General features: G+C 36.9%; 1 protein-coding gene across 1 annotated transcript in view; it reads right to left on the bottom strand.

Moving 5' to 3' along the window:
* The window catches only part of TYR (tyrosinase), a 91,837-nt gene extending 90,595 nt beyond the window's left edge, over nucleotides 1–1,242 (bottom strand). Inside the window, exon 1 of the mRNA XM_066360715.1 lies at nucleotides 372–1,242. Coding sequence (XP_066216812.1) covers nucleotides 372–1,208 — 837 coding nt within the window. The 5' untranslated portion in view covers nucleotides 1,209–1,242. The remainder of the gene's footprint in view (nucleotides 1–371) is intronic.
* Between the last annotated feature and the right edge of the window lie 18,419 nt (nucleotides 1,243–19,661).

Raw genomic sequence — 19,661 nt, 5'->3', positions numbered from 1 at the left:
GACGTAGGTCATTTGCTTATTTAATTATCTAAATATTCATTCATCCATTCTTTCAACAAATACTTAGCAAGCCCTTCTCATTTGCCAGTCGCCACCCTAGGTGATGGGGGATACAGTGATTAACCAAGTACTCTGTTTACCGAATCTTAGGAACCTCATAGAAGATCTGATAAATAAGCACATAAGTATCTATGTAACTACAATTGCAAAGTGTGCTCTCCAGAAAAAATACAAGGTGTATTGAAAATTCTTAATGAGGGACATTTTCTACCCTGGGCAGGAGAGGTGGGAGGGAGGTTTGCACAGACCTGTGAATAAGTGATTACTAAGTTTCCTTTATGCTCTGATACTGGATGTCCAGCATACCTTACCTGCCAAGACGAGAAGAAGGATGCAGGGCTGAGTAGGTTAGGGTTTGCTGGGTTGCGCCCTCCCATGTATCCATCTGTACAAACTTCACAGCTTTTAGCATCTCTCCAGTCCCAGTATGGAATGGTGAAGTTCTCGTCCCCTGTCAGCTCTTGGATTTCTTTTTCCCACAGCAACAAGAAGAATCTGTGCCAAGGCAGGAAACCCGGTGCTTCGTGAGCAAAATCAATGTCTTTCCAGATTTCAGTCCCACCAAGCAGTGTGTCCATTGACACATAATAGTGAATCCAGACAAAGAGGTCGTAAGTGCTGATGTCATTAAACATGGGTGTTGACCCATTATTCATCTGGCCGTAGGTGCCCGTGGGGATGACATAGTGAGGGCTGATAGTATGCTTTGATAAAGAGAGGTAGGCAAGAAATTTGTCCTTCTCTGGAACACTCAAATCAAAGATACTTCTTCTCACCAAAAAGTGCCTCTCTGTGCACTTTGGTCCCCGAAAGCCAAACTTACAATTTCCACAGTCGAATCCCATGAAGTTTCCAGAACACTGGCAGGTCCTGTTATAAAAGACAGAGGGCCAAGACTCCCGGTCATCCACCCCTGTAAAGGGGAACTGAGGCCCAACTGGTGCATTGGACAAAACAATGTCCTGACAGGAGCCCCTGCCGGAAAGCTGGCCACAGGGACTCCCGTCACCCTTCCATGGTGGGCAGCATTCCTTCTCCATCAGGTTCTTGGAGGACACACAGGCTCGAGGGAATTGACCCTCAGAGGTCTGAAAACTCCCCAGCAGGCAGTACAACACAGCCAGTAGCATTCTTCCCCGAGTCCTCATGAGGTCTGTGTGAACTGGGTAATTGAGCCCCACACTTCTCTTCCAGCTACCCGTACAGTGACTGTCACATGTTTTGGCTAAGTCCTATATAATACCACTCCCACCTCCAGCATCAAACACTCTCAGTCTTTATCTTAAGCTTTCATCTTCTGAGAACCACATGACTAACTTTTCTTTGGCGTTGGCATGCATCCTGCAAGTGGGATAGGTCTATGTTAAAGTGAGAAACACTAGTCACCATTAATAGTTTCCTATGGTTAAAATAATAATAAATGATATCATTAATATTAATAATGCCTGATCTATGTAAACCCAGTTAACGAGCTATGAAATTAATTTTGATTTGAATTTGAAAATAAGAAGTAGTATCAGTTACAGAGCTTCTCTTATTAAGAAAGCTCAGGAAGTGCTAGACATTATAGGCGTAAGGTAAATGTTTCTCAGAGACCATAAATAGGGTACAGCATTTGCAGAAGTAAGCTTTGCAACAAAAGGACTCTTTTCAGAGGCTAAAAATAATTTCCTATATCTAATGAAATTATAATTTATTTTTTATAAAGTATCAGAGGAAAAAAATCATCTTTATGCTACTTATCCCTCATTATCTGGATGCATATGGCTGCTTGTTAACTCTCTAAGCACTCATTTTCTTTTTTTTTTTTCCTGTTTATATTTTTTATTTTTTTTAATTCATTTTAGAGAGGAGAGGGAAAGACAGAGAAAGAGAGAGAGAGGAGAGACAGCGAGAGAGAAGGGGGGAGGAGCTGGAAGCATCAACTCCCATATGTGCCTTGACCAGGCAAGCCCAGGGTTTCTAACCGGCGACCTCAGCATTTCCAGGTCGACACTTTATCCACTGCGCCACCACAGGTCAGGCAGCACTCATTTTCTGATGATTTCCTAGGAAGAGTTCACTTTCATAGGTAGATGATCAGCCTTATTTTGGGGACTTTTACTAGTTAATATTTCAATGGAAACTCTTTGTTTTTAATGAAGTAACCATTGCAAAGTTTTTAGTTTAGTGAGTGAATGAATAAGGAATATTATTATCCTTACTTAACAAATATTTATTGATTATATAAATTCTTTTAGATTTCTTTCTCTATGTTTACAGTGAGATGGATAAATTTAAATATATGAATAGAAACATAATTTTACCACTTACACTAGTTTTCAAATAAGTAGGATAGATAATAAATATCATACAATACATGAGTCTTTTAATGGAGGGGCATCTTGTGAATTGAGGATCCTTAAAAAAATTGCATTGCTTTTTTTATTGATATAATATTATTCAAATTTTATTGAATAAAACCTTAAGTGGTGGGGATAAGTTCAAAAGATAAATGGGAATGGAGACACTACTTTGGGCAGCAGAATCTATAGAGGAGGGAGCTGTGTTTCATTGGCTGAGGTGGAGCATTGGATTCAGATAAGCTCCCCACACTATCGAAAATTAAACCTGGGACTAACCCATGGAAGGGCTTAAAAACTAAATAATTTGAACCAAAGTGAGTTGAAGAACTAGAAGATGAGAGTAGTCAAATCAAAGTTGCCTCTCTGAGACTTCCTTCCTTATGGAATCTGGGAGTTCCCAGGAACGTCAAGAACAAGTGAGAAAGTGACAGCTCAGAGGAAAGCAGGGGTGTCTTGGCTCTGGGCTGCAGGTTCTGGGGAAGGTCACCACTGTCCTGGTGACCTTGGAATGTCAGCCCTGTCTTCTCTCTTCTCTTTCTCCTGGAGTTTATCTCATGAAAAAAATGTCAAGGCTATTCCATACAACTCTCTTGAGACTCAAAGCAGCCTTTCTATGGGGAAAAAGCAGTGTGTGAGTGACGAGGAAGAGAAGTTTCCATGGAAATGCTGCCTCTGGCTGGGATCAGGAAGTCATCACATGATCTTCACAAGGAGGCTTAATCTTTTTTCTTCCTCCTTTCAGAGCCACAAAAGATTAAAACAGGGCTTCTTGTCCCTGGGAAGTCTTGATTCTGTATTACTTTTAACCACATGGGGCCTTTTGTAATTGTGTTCCATCTACTTGCAGACAGAATTCAACTTCTCACGTTCAATTTAATTAAGAATTTTGCTTTCCACTTGCCCCCCATCAAGCTTCACAGTGAATACTTAGAAAGCCTCCATCATACCACTGGGTTTCTGTGTCTGTTTTCCCAAATCTGTTTTCTTAATCTTCATTCTGTGCTCAGAGGAATGGCTAAAATATAGTTTGTTCTCTTTAATTTCTGTCACAAGGTTGATTTCTTTAAATGAACAGATCTTGTATTACTCTTAAATATAGGACACTAACTCCTTTAGCCCATATGTACATCAGTATGATTGTCAATACAAACTTCTAACCATCAAACCACATTTAGACGGGCTCTTCTCTGAATTCCAGACGTGCATTCTCTAGGTGCCTGTAGTTTATAGAATTTGAATGTCCTATCCTTTCCTGGGAGATTATTGTATGAGTCAATATAGCAATTAATGGAATATTCTATTGATCAGAATTAGGGGCTTAGTAGATATTCTGCAATATGTATGAGCATCAGTTATCCGGCATGTGCTGAGTGGTGAGAATGACATGGAAGCATAACAGAGAGGTTCCTACCCTAATGAATCATGTTAATGTCTATTACAATAATACTTTAAGTGTATACATTTTGAATAATACTTATAACTATGTACATAGGTTTGAAATAGTTTTTTTTTTCCTGATTAAATGACTTTTTAAGTTTCTATAAAAGACAAACAGAGCTATTTGGGAAGATGGCAGGAGGATCTATCTCAGGGGTAGTCAACCTTTTTATACCTACCGCCCACTTTTGTAACTCTGTTAGTAGTAAAATTTTCTAACCACCCACCAGTTCCACAGTAGGAACTGGTAGGGAAGTGACTCTACTTTATAAAATTTATAAAGCAGAGTTACAGCAAGTTAAAGCATATAATAATTACTTACCAAGTACTTTATGTCAGATTTTCACTGTTTGGCAAAATAAATCTTTATAAAACAACTTACTATAGTTAAATCTATCTTTTTATTTATACTTTGGTTGCTCTGTTACCACCCACCATGAAAGCTGGGACACCCACTAGCGGGCGGTAAGGACCAGGTTGACTACCACTGATCTACCTAGTCTCATGAGATATAGTCAAGGAAGGTTTTTTGGGATTAGTTACATTTTAAGCGACCTCTAAAATATTAGTAAAAGTCTGTTTAGTGAGGAGCATAGTGGGTAAGAGAGCATTCTAGAGAAAAGGGGAACCATATGCAAAGGCTCCAAAGTGGAAAGAGCATGGCATGTTCAAGGAACCTAACAACATATAAGAGGCCATAACACAGAAAGCTATGATACAAATATGGTGGTATATATGTGGATGGAGTCACAGTCCTTGAAGAGGTTAAAGCAAGGTTTTGAAATCACGTATTAGTTAAAATAGTCCATTTAAGCTGCTGAGATGACAACAGATGTGGGGGTGGGAGCAAGCATAAGTGTGGAAATAATTGTTAGAGATTATTAGAATAACCCAGACAAGAAATTGGGTGTCTTTAAACAGGGTGATGATCCCTGAAATAGAAGTGAATGGACTTGAGAGACATATAGGTGATGAATTCAAAAGGAGTGACAGGTGAAGGGGAAAGAGATTTGGGGTTGACATGTAGGCCGCTGGCTTGTGCCATTAACTAAAATAAGGAACAAGCAGGGTAAAATGTTTGTGGGAGTTGAATATGGGTTTATTTTAGACATGTTGAATTGGAGAGTTTGAACTCTAATCTACCACAAACAATTATCCTGTATTTTCTGGTGTTTGCATCGCTCATTCACACACTGACTGGTTTTCACCTAGTCAACCTTGCTTGTTCCCCTCACTCTGACCATTTGTCTTTGCGCATGTATTTGATGATAGTTTAAACATTCTTCTCTGTCTTTGTTTTTTAGTTCTTCTCTCAACATTAATAGTATAGCTACAATATACTGAGTGTAAGTAACATTATCAGCTCAATTTGAATACCATTTAAAAAATAAATCTTACTATGAAATAGTTAAATACACTCAACCTAGAAAAAAATAATTTAATGAATTAGTATGTACCCAGCATCAAGATTCAATAACTATTGTCTTTCTGTAGGCATTGTTTTCTTTTGTCTCACCAAAATGAAAAAACAAACAAAAAAATTTCTTTAGTATTTTAAAACAATCCTTATATTTTTCTCTATAATATCTTGGTACACATAGTTAACAATTATGAACTTAAAAATATAACCACAATACCAGCACAACATGTCAGACAAAAAGAGAAAACAATAATTCCTTAACACTATCTGCTTTTAAGTTTGTGCTTAATTTACTTTCTTAAAAACTGTTTTTTATTTCAAGCTCCAAACAAGGTCTATACATTGCTTTTGCTTAGTATATTTAAGTTTTTAAATATCTATTTCTTTTCTTCTTTTTTTTACTCTTTTTTTTTTTTTTTTTGTATTTTTCTGAAGCTAGAAACGGGGAGAGACAGTCAGACAGACTCCCACATGCGCCCAACCAGGATCCACCCTGCACGCCCACCAGGGGGTGATGCTCTGTCCACCAAGGGGCGACGCTCTGCCCCTCCGGGGTGTCGCTCTGCTGTGACCAGAGCCACTCTAGCGCCTGGGGCAGAGGCCAAGGAGCCATCCCCAGCGCCCGGGCCATCTTTGCTCCAATGGAGCCTCGGCTGCGGGAGGGGAAGAGAGAGACAGAGAGGAAGGAGAGGGGGAGGAGAGGGGGAGGGGTGGAGAAGCAAATGGGTGCTTCTCCTGTGTGCCCTGGCCGGGAATCGAACCAGGGACTTCTGCACGCCAGGCCAACGCTCTACCACTGAGCCAACCGGCCAGGGCTTTTCTTCTTCTTTTTTTAATACAACTTATTTACAGAAGAAACTGGATTTTGTCTGTACAATTTCCTCACTTTTCAGGGTTTCTTAATTTTATCCTTGTGGTATAACATAACAAGTTTCTTTATCCTATATTTTTTATCATCTCATGGATTTTTTAATAACAATCTTTTGCATTTTCTATAATTAGGGAATTAGATCTAGAGAATTTATTGGCTTCAGGGTCAATTTTGCTACTTTTGTTAAGAATTACTTCACAGGTCTCTCTGTGTACTACTTACCCAAAGGCAGCAGAGTAAGATATTGTATAGTTTTTACAGTAGTAATAGTATTTTAAATTGATCAGTAGTATGAGGTGATGTCAAACTATCTTCTCTATTATATGGTTCTATGAAAAATTTTTACCTCATGGTTTTATTATTCACTGATAATTGTTTCCTACATCAATTGTTTTATTAAAAAATGCATGAATAATAAACTTTTAATCTTATGTGCATTTATTAATTGTGAGTCTTTTGTAAAGAATAAGTTTTCCTCATCAACTATTTGGTTCTTCTGACATACATTCTGTGTAAAAAAGGGACAGTAAATTTTTGTTCTTGTCCTTCATAATTCTCAGAATAATGATTTGGTGACTTAATAACTTCTAAACATAACCAATATGTTTGTTTTAACTATCATGATGACCTCTAGATTTTTATGTATTTGGTGTGTTCCCCTTGAAGGTAAAAACTAATACATCTTTGCCCAATATTCAACTAATTAGTATGTTGGGTAATTATTATGATTGAGTTTGTGTGTGTATATGTGTAGAGGTGAACGGAAAATATGTAGGTATCAACTCTCTACAGTTTAAGTTTAGATTCATTCATTGATTCAATAAATATTGAGCATCTACTATGCCCAAGATCCTATATTAGATACCTGGGATGTGCAAAATTGTATAAGTCACAAGCCTCAGCTGCCTCTAGATTTGATGCTCTGATGTCAGATCCTGAATTTCTATCCAAAGTCTGCCAGTTATTCATTCTCAGGCCCCAGGGGAATAAAAAGGGGGAAGGAAAATAAATAGGTATTTATGATTTGTTTAATAATTTCATTTTTAGCATATACTTAAGATTTTTTCACCATAATTTAACCTATTAATGCCTGAGTATTCTCAGCCTTACCATGTTGGGCTCTTTGGAGTTTTAAATGTTATAATACATGTTAAATACTCCATATGAGTTTTGACATGTATTGAGTACTCAATAAATGTTAACTGTTATTAAAAACCACATAATGGGTGCTTGTGCTGTTAATTACTGCAAGGTTCTCATTACTTCTACACCTTCTCAGTATTAAGAGCTAGAAAATAACTATTTTATTAGATATAACTAGATATAATTATTATAAATTGACCCCTTCTTCTCTACCTGGCATTCACACTTTTCCTTCTCATCCAATTAAAACCTTATTCTCTAAGATACTGAACTTCTACCTTTATACCAAGATGTCAGGCTTCCTTAGGATTCTGAACTTAGCACATGCTCTTTTCTCTAATAAAAATGCCTCCCTCTTTTATTCACTTGCATAATCCAGACACACTGTAGAGATTCAGCTCAGGCGTCATAGCCTCAAGAATGCCTTTCTTTCTACAGACTCCTCCAAGGAAGGATGGGGGACTTTTTCTATTCTTTCATTTTAATCTGAGTTCACATTCGTCATTGCAGTTATCACAACATATTGTAGTAATCTATTAATTTGTCTGAGGTTTCCTTCAGACCAATCCTTTGAGGGCAAAACATGATTTAAGTTCAAGTACCTGGTATAGTGCTGGCACTATAAATATGTCTTCATTAGATTGAAAATGGATGGATTGATGAGTGGATAGTTCTTTATTTTCCTTATTTTATGAATTGTATTTTAAAGTTCTAAAATTTTAAACACATAGAAAAAGATAAATAATAAAACAAGTACCCATAAATCCACTCTACTGATTTAATAAATTATAACATTTTGGAATAAAGATGATTTGTTTTTATTTTTTGTAGGGTTTTTTTGTTTGTTTGTTTGATTTTTATGTGAAGGAGGGGAGATAGTGAGACAAACTCCTGCATACACCCCAACCAGAATCCACCTGGAAACCCCATCTTGGGCCTATGCTTGAGTACCGAGCTCTATTTAACACCTGAGGCTGACATGGTTGGACCAACCAAGCTATCCTCAGTGCCCGGGGCCATGATCAAACCAACTGATTTACTGGCTATGGGAGGGGAAGAGGGAGAGAAGGAGTAGAGAGAAGAGGCGAGAAGCAGATGGTCACTTCTCCTGTGTGCCCTGACCAGTAATCAAACCTAGAGTGTCCATATGCTGGGCCAATGCTCTATCCACTGTGCCACCAGTTAAGGCCAGATGATTTATTTTTAAGATTAGACAGTACTATTTGGTGACAGGAGAGACAGATTTGGAGGATGGGAAAAATTATGAATGAGACTAGCCCTCATTTTTAACATAGTGTCTGACACTAACACAGGAAATGAAAACCTAGCAATAAACTCAGCATACACTGGCAAAAGTGAGAAGGCCACTGTGAAAAGAGACTGATGGAAGAAAGGGGCATATTGCACCAGTATGGTGACATATGTTTAGCTAGGCAAAGGGAGGGGACTAGTGTTTACTTAGGATTTATTTAACAATCATGTCAGGCAAAATTATTTATCAGATGTCTACTTTGGGCTAGGCATTATTCAAATAATTTTTAAAATTTTAATTCTTTAAGCCTGCATGGCACATATTATAACCCCTGAAAACTGATGTTAATGAGTAAGTTCAAACTATCATTAAATAGCAGAGGTCAGATCTGTCTGTATAATAATTCCAAATCTCACAAGTAGTCTATTTTACCGTTATCCTCTATGTCAGGGGTCTCAAACTCGCGGCCCGCCGAACAATTTTGTGCGGCCCGCAGACTAATCCACGAAGTTCAAAATATTTTGGATAAAATTAAGTAATCCTAGGGGCCTACTTGTATTTTTCATTTCTCTAGCATCCTAGCTAGATATTAGCTTAGTTAACAGCAGTTGTGATGCGAACTACAGTTTCTGGTTGTTTTGTGACACTGAGTAAACTGCATGTACGATTGTGCTTGTTGTACTGATTTTTTTTTGTTTTCAACTGCAGTGAGAAAAGTGTTGCGTAACAGTTGCCTTTTGTAGACCTAGTGCGGCCCGCCGAAAGGCTGTGATCTTGCTCTGCGGCCCACATGCTGAGTTGAGTTTGAGATCCCTGCTCTGTGTTAATGCAATTTTATTTGCTGATTGAACTTTATTGTACTGATCATGCTTTTATCTAATCTTAACCTCATAACTATTTTTTTTTATTTTAGAGAGAGAGGAAGGGAGATATATATAAAGAGAGAGTGGAAGAGCAATCTGTTCCTATGTGTGCCCTGATTGGGGATTGAACTGGCAACCTCTGTGCTTCAGGTTGATGCTCTAACCAACCAAGCTATCTGTCCAGGGTTAAGCTCATAACTATTGTGAAAGTGAGCTTTGGGTACTTGGCCATATCTTTGATAAGGTTCTAGATGTATAGATGAGTCTTAGCTATCCACTGTTCCGGTTTGAATGTGGTCTTTTGTAATAGATTACCTCAATCGTACACTATATTTTCCTTTAATATTGGTTCTCATAGACTGTTGGCTGTGAAGCAAATCACACTTATCACAATGCTGAATGACTTGTATTTTCGTTGCTTCAGTTGAACTGTCCATAAATTACCCTGAAGACAGAGGGTATTAATCTTCAATTGTCCAATTCCTGATTGTGCACTATTTACTACATGCAGAGATAGTTTTGCTATTACTCAATCCATGTCCTACTTGTAATTAAATCTTTATTAGAAATTATCTAAATAGCATTAACAAAGAACAAAATCAGCATTACAAGAACAGTGAGTGTAATTTAAGACACATTATAAAGAATACGAATTAGTAGAGAGACACAACAGTAGGGGCTGGCTGTGAGAGAACACAGCCTTTTATGGAATTAAAACAAACATAGCTAATGTACCCAAATGTGGAACTGAAATGCACAGCTTTTGCAAAAAAAAAAACAAAAACAAAAGAAAACAACAGTGACAATCACAACAAAACCTACTTTTTTAAATATCAGTAAATGGTGCAAGTCCTCCAAGGGAAAGTATATGTATTTCAGTATTTATTTACTATATATAAATATTATTTATTTTTCCTTTTTTTAAAATTTTTTTTTCCTTTTTTTTAGAGACAGAGAGAGAGTCAGAGAGAGGGACAGACAGGGACAAACAGACAGGAATGGAGAGATGAGAAGCATCAATCATCAGTTTTTCATCGCGACACCTTAGCTGTTCATTGATTGCTTTCTCATATGTGCCTTGACCGCGGGCCTTCAGCAGACGGAGTAACCCCTTGCTCAAACCAGTGACCTTAGGTCCAAGCTGATGAGCTTTTGCTCTAACCAGATGAGTCTGCACTCAAGCTGGCTACCGTGGGGTCTCGAACCTGGGTCCTCGGCATCCCAGTCCAATGCTCCATCCACTGCGCCACCACCTGGTCAGGCTATTTTTCCTTTTTATATATTAAAATTTATATTTTCTTTTTCATAGTGTATATATGCATTTGTAAAATATTAAGACTAGATCTAGGCCCCTGGCCAGTTGGCTCAGTAATAAAGTATCAGTCCGGTGTGTAGATGTCCCAGGTCAATTCCTAATCAGGGCACACAAGAGAAGCCACCATCTGCTTCTCTATCCCTCCCCCTCACCTTCTCTCTCTCTTCCCCTCCTGCAGCCATGGCTTAATTGACTTGAGCACATCAGTCCTGGGTGCTGAGAATGGCTCTGTGGAGCCTTGCCTCGGGTGAAATAGCTCAGTTGAAAGTATGGCTTCAGATGGGCAGAGCATCAGTCCCAGACAGGGGTTGCCAGGTGAATCACAGGTAGGGGCACATGCAGGGGTCTGTCTCTCTATCTCCCCTCCTCTTACTTGGAAAAGAAGAAGAAAATAAAAGAATAAATTGTCAAGTCAGAGTAATTACTCAGTGTGCTCATAACCCCAGGTTATTTTTGAACATTCGAGATCCCCATACATTAACTAGTTTCCCTAAGGTCTCTGCAGATAATGGTTGGAAATCACTGATGTAGGCAATGCTATCCAACAATTTGGATGTGCTTTCAAGACCAAAAGTGGTTCCAGGAGAACACTGAAATTTAAACCAAAATGAGGGTTCACATGAGTAATCCCCAAGTGTTTCATCAATATAAATAATCTCTTATTATCAAAAAGCATCTCATAAAAGTATCAAAAACCACATAAATATATTTATTATAATGGAAAATACACACAGAGAACTCTTAGAAAGAAGAAAGGTCTGGAAAAACTGGTCAGCACTGGATTAAAAGTGGCATCCTGTGAAGGTGGAAAATGCTGGGTCATACATTAATTCAGATTAGTTCTGGTGCTGCCATGTTTTGTGTGACTTTGTGCATAGCCCGAACGTCTCTGATTTTAACCACCCACAGTCATAAAATGGAAGTGATAATGCCTGCCAGGTCTACTTCCAATGGTTCCTAAAATAATACCACTTTTTCATAGCTTTAGACAACAAAATACATTTGCGAACTCAATCTCCTTGTCTCTTAAAGTTTAAACTATTGCATTCCAAATCTGGGCTCCCATCACAACCTACAGTTTCTGATTGGCCATTTGAAACCAACTGTCTTTTTCTGAGCAGCTGATGTTGTTCTTGGGTACCCAGTGAGCCCTGTGATAAATAGAATAAGGAGTGTAACTCCTAATATTATTCACACTGCCACTAAATTAACACAATTTACATATCATTATGATAAAGAGAAAAAAATTAACCTTGTGGTTATGCTTCAAGTGCTATCTTTTCAAATGGGTGCACCAGAAGAATGTTCTGTACAATACAGTGATTGAAAACATGTTTGCCTGAACAATCTATACAATGCTTTTTCTCAATTCACTATTCTCCAAGTATATAGTTACATAGATTACTGAACTAAATGTGGGCTTTTAACATTTTTACATAATTCTAATTTTTGTGCCCTATCTAAAGTTCAGACAGACTGGCCTATCCTTTTAAGCTAATTGTATATAGCACTTAACCAGATGGCCTGTTGACTGTTCCCAAGATTAACGTGCCCTGAAATATTCCTTTTAATCATCTTTATACTCTTACTTCTAGAAAAATTCACATTAATTACAGCAAACATTTATTTATACAGAGAGGGGCCAAAGTAGGTTTGCAGTTGTTCAAATAGAAAATAATACAATAATTACTAAAAAAGAATACAACAATAAACTGTGTTTTATGTACTCACAACTGTATTACTCAGTGTGAATTTCTATACTCAGAAATAAAGGGCAGTGTTTACCTTTAATGAGTCAGAATAATATACATTTCTTCCTTTCTTCATTTCATCAATCAACTAACATTTATTGAGTGTTTTTATTTTGCCAAGCAATGTATGTGACAACAGAGAATAACAGTGACAAATGAGCTACGGTCCCTGCTCTGAAGTAGTTCACAGTCTGGCAATGGATTTAAAAAAATCAAGAGACAATTACAGGACAGTTTGTCAAATGCATATTGTTAATAACATTGAATGTGGTATCAGTCAGGGCCTTGGCAGGAAGCAGCTGACACACTCAAGCTGACTGTTTGAGGGTTGGTTTCATAAAGGAACTATTTACAATTCTGGGAGCAGGGTTAAAGAAAATGAACAAGGGATAATGTAGTTTCCTAGGCATAAAGGGCAAGGGGAGGAAAGAATTACTAGAACACAGAGGTCACTGTATTGACAGGGCCAGCTGGCAGGAGCTGAATCCCTGTAGAAGGATGCAGTCAACCTCTGGCTAACCGGCAAAGAGGGATTTGGGGACGAAATACACTGACCCTGACTTCTTTGTCTTTCTGGTCTCTGATCTTTCTGTCTCTGCTTCTGTGGATGAAGCCAAGCTCAAGCCAAAAGAGCATGGAGTCCATTAATGAGGTTCTCATCAGTCAGCCTCCTGGAGCCCAGGACAGGGTAGAGAAGGCCAAGAATGGGCCTAGGAGGCCAGAGAAATGGTATCTAACACAAATGCTGACTCTATTTTTCACATAGTATTGTTTATCTTTGCACCTAACCTGTGTAAAATAGTATTCTAATCATGCAGATAAAATGAGGTTCAGAAAACTTAAATGACCTACCCAAGGGCATGCAACTAACAATGGATCCAGTGTAGTAATACTATCTATGTTTTTACCAGGTCTGTGTGTTGGAATTTATGTGTAGCAGTTCAGAGAAACACAGTGAAGACATATAACTCAGATCATCTGTGGAGAGGCATGGTGAGACTAGATTGTCAGGAAGTTTCCTGAGGAGAGATGATGCCTGAACTGAAGTCTGAAGTGAGAATGGTATAAGGAAACAGAGGGAGAGGAAAGAGGGAGAGCCCAGGTACAGGGAGCAGCAAAATACAGAGATGACAACTTGCATTTAAGTGTTCAAGTAATTGATTATGATTGAAACAGGGCAGAAGAAATGAGGAAACATGACTTCTCTACTAGCAGTGCAAAAAATTGATATGATTTAGGGACTTTTAGGTGAGTTAAAGGCTATAAGCTATTACCTCATAGTGTATAGATATTAAAGCTTAGGTGAAGAAATGAGTAGGATTAATTTAGGAGATACGAGAAAAGCACATATATAGAAAGACCATTACCAACAAAGAAGCAACATGCTTCTTCATTACTGAAACCCAACTTTTTCACCATTGGTTTAATTCATCACCCTCAAGGACTAGACTAACATTTTCTAGAAGTTTTATCTTTATTAAATTTAAAATTCTTATTACTGTGCATAGCTTTATAATAATTTTGTGTTATTAAAGTGGCTCATAGTCCTAAATCCATTATTAATATTGCATATATGAGAAAAAATATCAATCAATAGTGCCAAGTTTAGCCTTACCAGGCGGTGGCACAGTGGATAGAGTGTCAGACTGTGATGCAGAGGACCCAGTTTCAAAACCTGAGGTCACCGGCTTGAGTGCTGGCTCACCAGCTTGAGCATGGGGTCCCTGGCTTGAACATAGGATTATAGACATGACTCTATGGTTGCTGGCTTAAGCCCAAAGGTTGCTGGCTTAAGTTCAAGGTTGCTGGCTTGAGCAAGGGGTCACTTGCTCTGCTGTAGCTCCTTAGGTCAAATAATGATATGTTTTCAGAAAAGAGATGTACAGAATACAAAGTGAAAATGGTTTGGAACTTTTGAGGGACTGAGGTCTAGAAGTCTCCTATTTTAAAGACAACTGTCAGTTTATTTTTATAGTAATCCTACAAGCTGATTTCATTATCCCTATTTTACAAAAAAGAAAGAAAGTCAAGCATCAACTCATAGTTGTGTCTCCTTAGTTGTTCATTGATTGCTCTCTCATATGTGCCTTGACTTAGGAGGCACATATGAGAAAGCAATCAATGAACAACTAAGGAGACACAACTATGAGTTGATGCTTCTCATCTCATCTCTCTCTCCCTTCCTGTCTCTCTGTCCTTATCTGTCTCTCTCTCTGTCTCTCTCTCTGTGTCTGTCACACACACACACACACACACACACACAGTGCCAAGTTTATAAGGGGTTTAGTAAGACTTCCAGCCTGAAAGATTTGTAATAGTATATTTGATATAGCTTCCCTATACCATTCAGATATAAACTCCATTATTTTGTCAAACATCTCCCTTTTTTCTAATGACCAGTAGTATAGCCTTCATCTAGAGTCCATTGTGATCCAAATGAAATCAAACAAATAAGAAAAAAAAAAAAAGCTTTTGCTCAAGACTAAGTTTTATCTTACATTAGCCATTGACCTCATACTGAGCCTCAGTTTTTCTTTCTTTCTTTCTTTTTTGTAAAATAGGGATAATGAAATCAGCTTGTAGGATTACTATGAAAATAAACTTACAGTTGTCTTTAAAATAGGAGACTTCTAGACCTCAGTCCCTCAAAAGTTCCAAACCATTTTCACTTTGTATTCTGTACATCTCTTTTCTGAAGACATGTCATTATTTGACCTAAAAAGGATATGTAAATTTTTTAAATGTAGAATTCATACATATATTAAGCAATATTTTTAAATTGTTAGATGATAAATATGAAAGAATTATATAAAATTTTGGATTATCAACTTCTCTTTCATCTCACATTATCTCAGTTTACTCATAATTGAGGTTAGTAATAAAGATATCTTTGTACCACTAAGATTCTCCCTCATATGATATTATTTCTGTTTTATATGTTAGAGAATCAGACAGTCTAAGGAATTAAAACTCTTCCCTGATCCTCTGAGTATTTCATAGCTGTAACTAAATTCTCATAGAATTCCCCATTCTTTGTGATCACTTGGCTCTTAAAGGATCCGATATTTGTAAAGCCCTTTGATACCATCAGATGAAAATTGCTACTGTACACAAGGGTGTATTTATATCGCATGATCAGAGGAACTGAAACATGGAGAAAGCATATCCTTTATGCCACAGGAAAGCAGTTGGGATGCAGCCTGAACTTTTTGACATTAAATCCGTAAAGAAGAATCTGAGGTGAGGCAAATGCCCCACATCAATGTATTTTATGAAGCAGCCCTGGGGAAAGAGAAACGGTGGAAAAATCTGTTGGTTTTCTACAGAAGCAGGAACTTCCACCCACACCACGTTATACACGTCAATTCAATTGTGTCTTCCCAGCCTGTTTCCCTTCTCCAGCCCTGTCAAGAAAAGATAGTTTATTACAAACAAAGAATACACCGAGCACTGACAGCTTTCAGATATACTTTTATTCTAACTACATGATTCAGTTTCACCTCCATGAATTATAATGATTAAATGCAAGTCCAAAAGAAGGCCATGCTGTTAAAGGGTGAGCCAAGGACATCCAGTCTGCAACAGAGTGACAAAAGAAAGAGGAGCTTTCTTTGATTTGACAGCTGAGGCCCCGCACAGAGTCAGACTACCTTGTCTATGCCTCTCTGTAGTAGCTTAGACTCTTTCCAGCCAAGATCAGGGTTAGCAAACTTATTTTTGTAATAAAAAAAAGTCACATTATTCTCTTTTAGCATTTTATTTATTTATTTTTATTGGAGAGAGAGAGAGAGAGAGAGAGAGAGAGAGAAAAGAGAGAGAGAGAGAACAGGAGAGGAGCAGGAGGCATCAATTCTCATATGTGCCTTGACCAGGCAAGCCCGGGGTTTCGAACCGGCAACCTCAGCATTCCAGGTCGATGCTTTATCCACTGTGCCACCACAGGTCAGGCACATTATTCTCTTTTAGTGTCTAAATTAAGAAGAAATAAAAATATATTAAATATAAGCTTTTTGTTATGAAAGTCCTAGAAATACATGTGATTATTTTCCTTTTTCTTTCCAGATTATAAATATAATATATATTTATAAAAGCACAAAGTAAAAAAACTGATTCAGATGCTCAGCATACTTTCAAATAAGGTTAAATTATGAAAAAAAAATTAAATACAGTAATTTATAAATCAAAAAGAAAGAAGAGAAAGATGCAAGGAAGGAAGGAAAGGAGAGAGGTAGGGAGAGGTTCTACAATGAATAGGGAATTAAAACCAGTATAGCAGTATAGTAATCTATCAATCTGATATACAGAGTACACATGAGGATAAAAATTCTATGTTCCCCATGTAAGGAGATTTTAACATCCATGTAGGACAGATTTCAAATGGGAAACTGTACAAAGTTGGCAATGGGTAAAGGTTGCTTCTCCAGGAGAGGCTGAGTAGCATAAACACACCCATCAGCACAGGGAAGTCACAGATATGACTAATGATTACAAATGCCTGAAACTTTTACAAATTATAGAACATTATTGCTTAATTTAAAAAGTATATTGAGCTGCATGCAGAATAACATAGACTTCCAAAAATATAGTAAAGTAAAAGAAAAACACAGTAAAACGCAAATCTAAAAAAGAACCTCATAGAAAAGACAAAGTTTAAGAAGTAGTTTGACAATAGTAAATAACAGGAAACAATAAAAAGACACATGAAATGTACTAAGAAAAAATAGTCCCAAACATATAATTTTATAGTTTACTATATATTATGATATAAGAATAAAGTTAAGACATTTTGGAGGAAAAGCTGAGAATATTTACCATTCATGACTTTTCAAAAGAAGAATGACTAAATATATGTCATTGTGGAGGAAAAAAACCAGAAAGATACAGTAGTGGGCAAATATAACTGGGTAAAAGAGGTGGGAAATTATAAATATAAGGACCATAAAATCAATAACAATATTGAATAACTTGAGTGGTTTAAAAATTAGGTAGATCTATAATATTATATAATAAACAATAGTAATAAACAATATGGACTTGAAGATAAAAGCCTTATTAAGGATAAAAAATTATCATTTAACCATAGAAGAACCAAATTATTTACCAAAAAGCTAATTTTTTTCTAAATTTCTGTATACCTATTCATTGCCCCAACCAAGGTCCTGAATGTAAAGATAACATAAAGTTGAAATAAAGAGTCAGAGAAAAAAACCAGTTATTTACCAAAATAAATCTGTTGTAGCTTTATTATTTGATAAAATGGACTTTAAGCCAAAATAATTTATTAACATAAAGATGCTATCATTGACAATAAGGAAATAATTTTCTACCATATAAATTCATTTAGTAGCATCTTATTTGTATAGTATAAATTTTTAATTATACTGTTTTTGTTTAATTATATTTTATCATTTTGCATCAGCAACATGCAAATTCTCTGTTCTTTTACACTTCCCCAAATTTATAAAACAAGCATTAACAAAATTGAACATCGATATTTAAATGTTCAAAGCTGGGAAGAGGGATCTTTCAGGAACTGGTAAATGAAGTTAATTTTTTAAGTAAAATATGAACCATTTTAATCATTGATCATCAAGTAGGTTAAAAATTAACCTCAAGCAACACTGAGTAAACAAAATTATATAGGTATCACATCTGACCATACTGTAATTAAAGGGTTAGTTCCAAAAAGACAAACCACACACCATATTGTATAAATATTAAATTATATAGAAATAAAAACAGACATTACAATATTTTAGAACTGAATGTACAAGCTTTATGTAACAACATTTGAAAAGTGCAGAAAAAATGCATTATTATAATAGTAATTTAAGCATTCAGTTCAAGAAGTTAGTGAAAAAGGAGGAAGCCAAAAAAGCATAAAACAAAAGAAAGAAGGCCCTGGCCAGTTGCCTGAGTGGTAGAGTGTTCATCTGGCATGTGATGTCCTGGGTACAACTCCCGGCCAGCGCACATAGAAGAAGCAACTGTCTGCTTCTCTACCCCTCCTTCTCCTCCCTCTCTCTTCCCCTCCTGCAGCCATGGCTCAATTGGTTCGAGCTCATTGGTTCCAAGCGCTGAGGATGGCTCCCTGGAACCTCTGCCTCAGATGCTAAAAATTGCTACGTTGCGAGCATGGCCCCAGATAGGCAGAGCATCAGTCCAAGACAGGGGTTGCCAGGTTTATCCTGATCGGGGTGGATTCTGGGCGAGGAGCATGTGGGAGTCTGTCTCACTATATCCCCTCTTCTCACTTGGAATCAATAATTTTTTTTTAAATTTTTAAAATTTATTGATTTATTGATTTTTAAAAGTGAGAAAGAAACATTGATTTTTTGTTTCATTTCTTTATGTATTCATTGGTTAATTCTTGAATGTACCCTGACTAGGGATCAAACCCACAAACTTGGTATACTGGGACAATGCTCTAACCCAGTGGTCCCCAACCCCCAGGCCGCAGACCGGTACCGGTTCGTGGGCCATTTGGTACCAGTCCGCAGAGAAAGAATAAATAACTTACATTATTTCCATTTTATTTATATTTAAGTCTGAACAATGCTTTATTTTTTAAAAATGACCAGATTCCCTCTGTTAACATCTGTCTAAGACTCACTCTTGATGCTTGTCTAGTAAGTTTGACAATTATATTTAAAAATACCACAGTTTTTACACCAGTCGCATAATTTTATTTTGTGCATTTATCCGTCCCACCCTAAAAGCTGGTTCGTGAAAATATTTTCTGACATTAAACCGGTCCGTGGCCCAAAAAAGGTTGGGGACCACTGCTCTAACCAACAGAGCTACCCAGCCAGGATGATAAAATAGTGATTTTAAAGATAATGATACAGTAAAGAGGAAATTTTTTTTGAGAACTAATAAAATAGTTAAGTTTCTGAGAATATTGATAAGAAACTTAAGTTAAAGCACAAAATAACTATGAAATTTTAAAGGTAGCATAACTGTAGATGCAGAGGGCATTAAACAAAATCATAGAAGAATTCTACAAAAAATTATGACTAAAAATCTAAAGGCTTAGATGCTTTCTCCTTTTGGGTATAATACAATAAATAAAACAGACTTTATACAAAGTAGAAAATCTGAATAAACTCTAAAGCAAAGTAATTAATTAGTAGTAAAATATTCATGTCTTTGGAAAAGGCAACATTGCCAGGTGGTTTTACCATTTCGTTTTGTCAAAACATCC

Source organism: Saccopteryx leptura, chromosome 1, assembly GCF_036850995.1.
Source record: "Saccopteryx leptura isolate mSacLep1 chromosome 1, mSacLep1_pri_phased_curated, whole genome shotgun sequence".
NCBI lineage: Eukaryota > Metazoa > Chordata > Mammalia > Chiroptera > Emballonuridae > Saccopteryx > Saccopteryx leptura.
The sequence above is the reverse complement of the archived record's forward strand: the minus strand, read 5'-3'. Positions and strand labels throughout refer to the sequence as shown.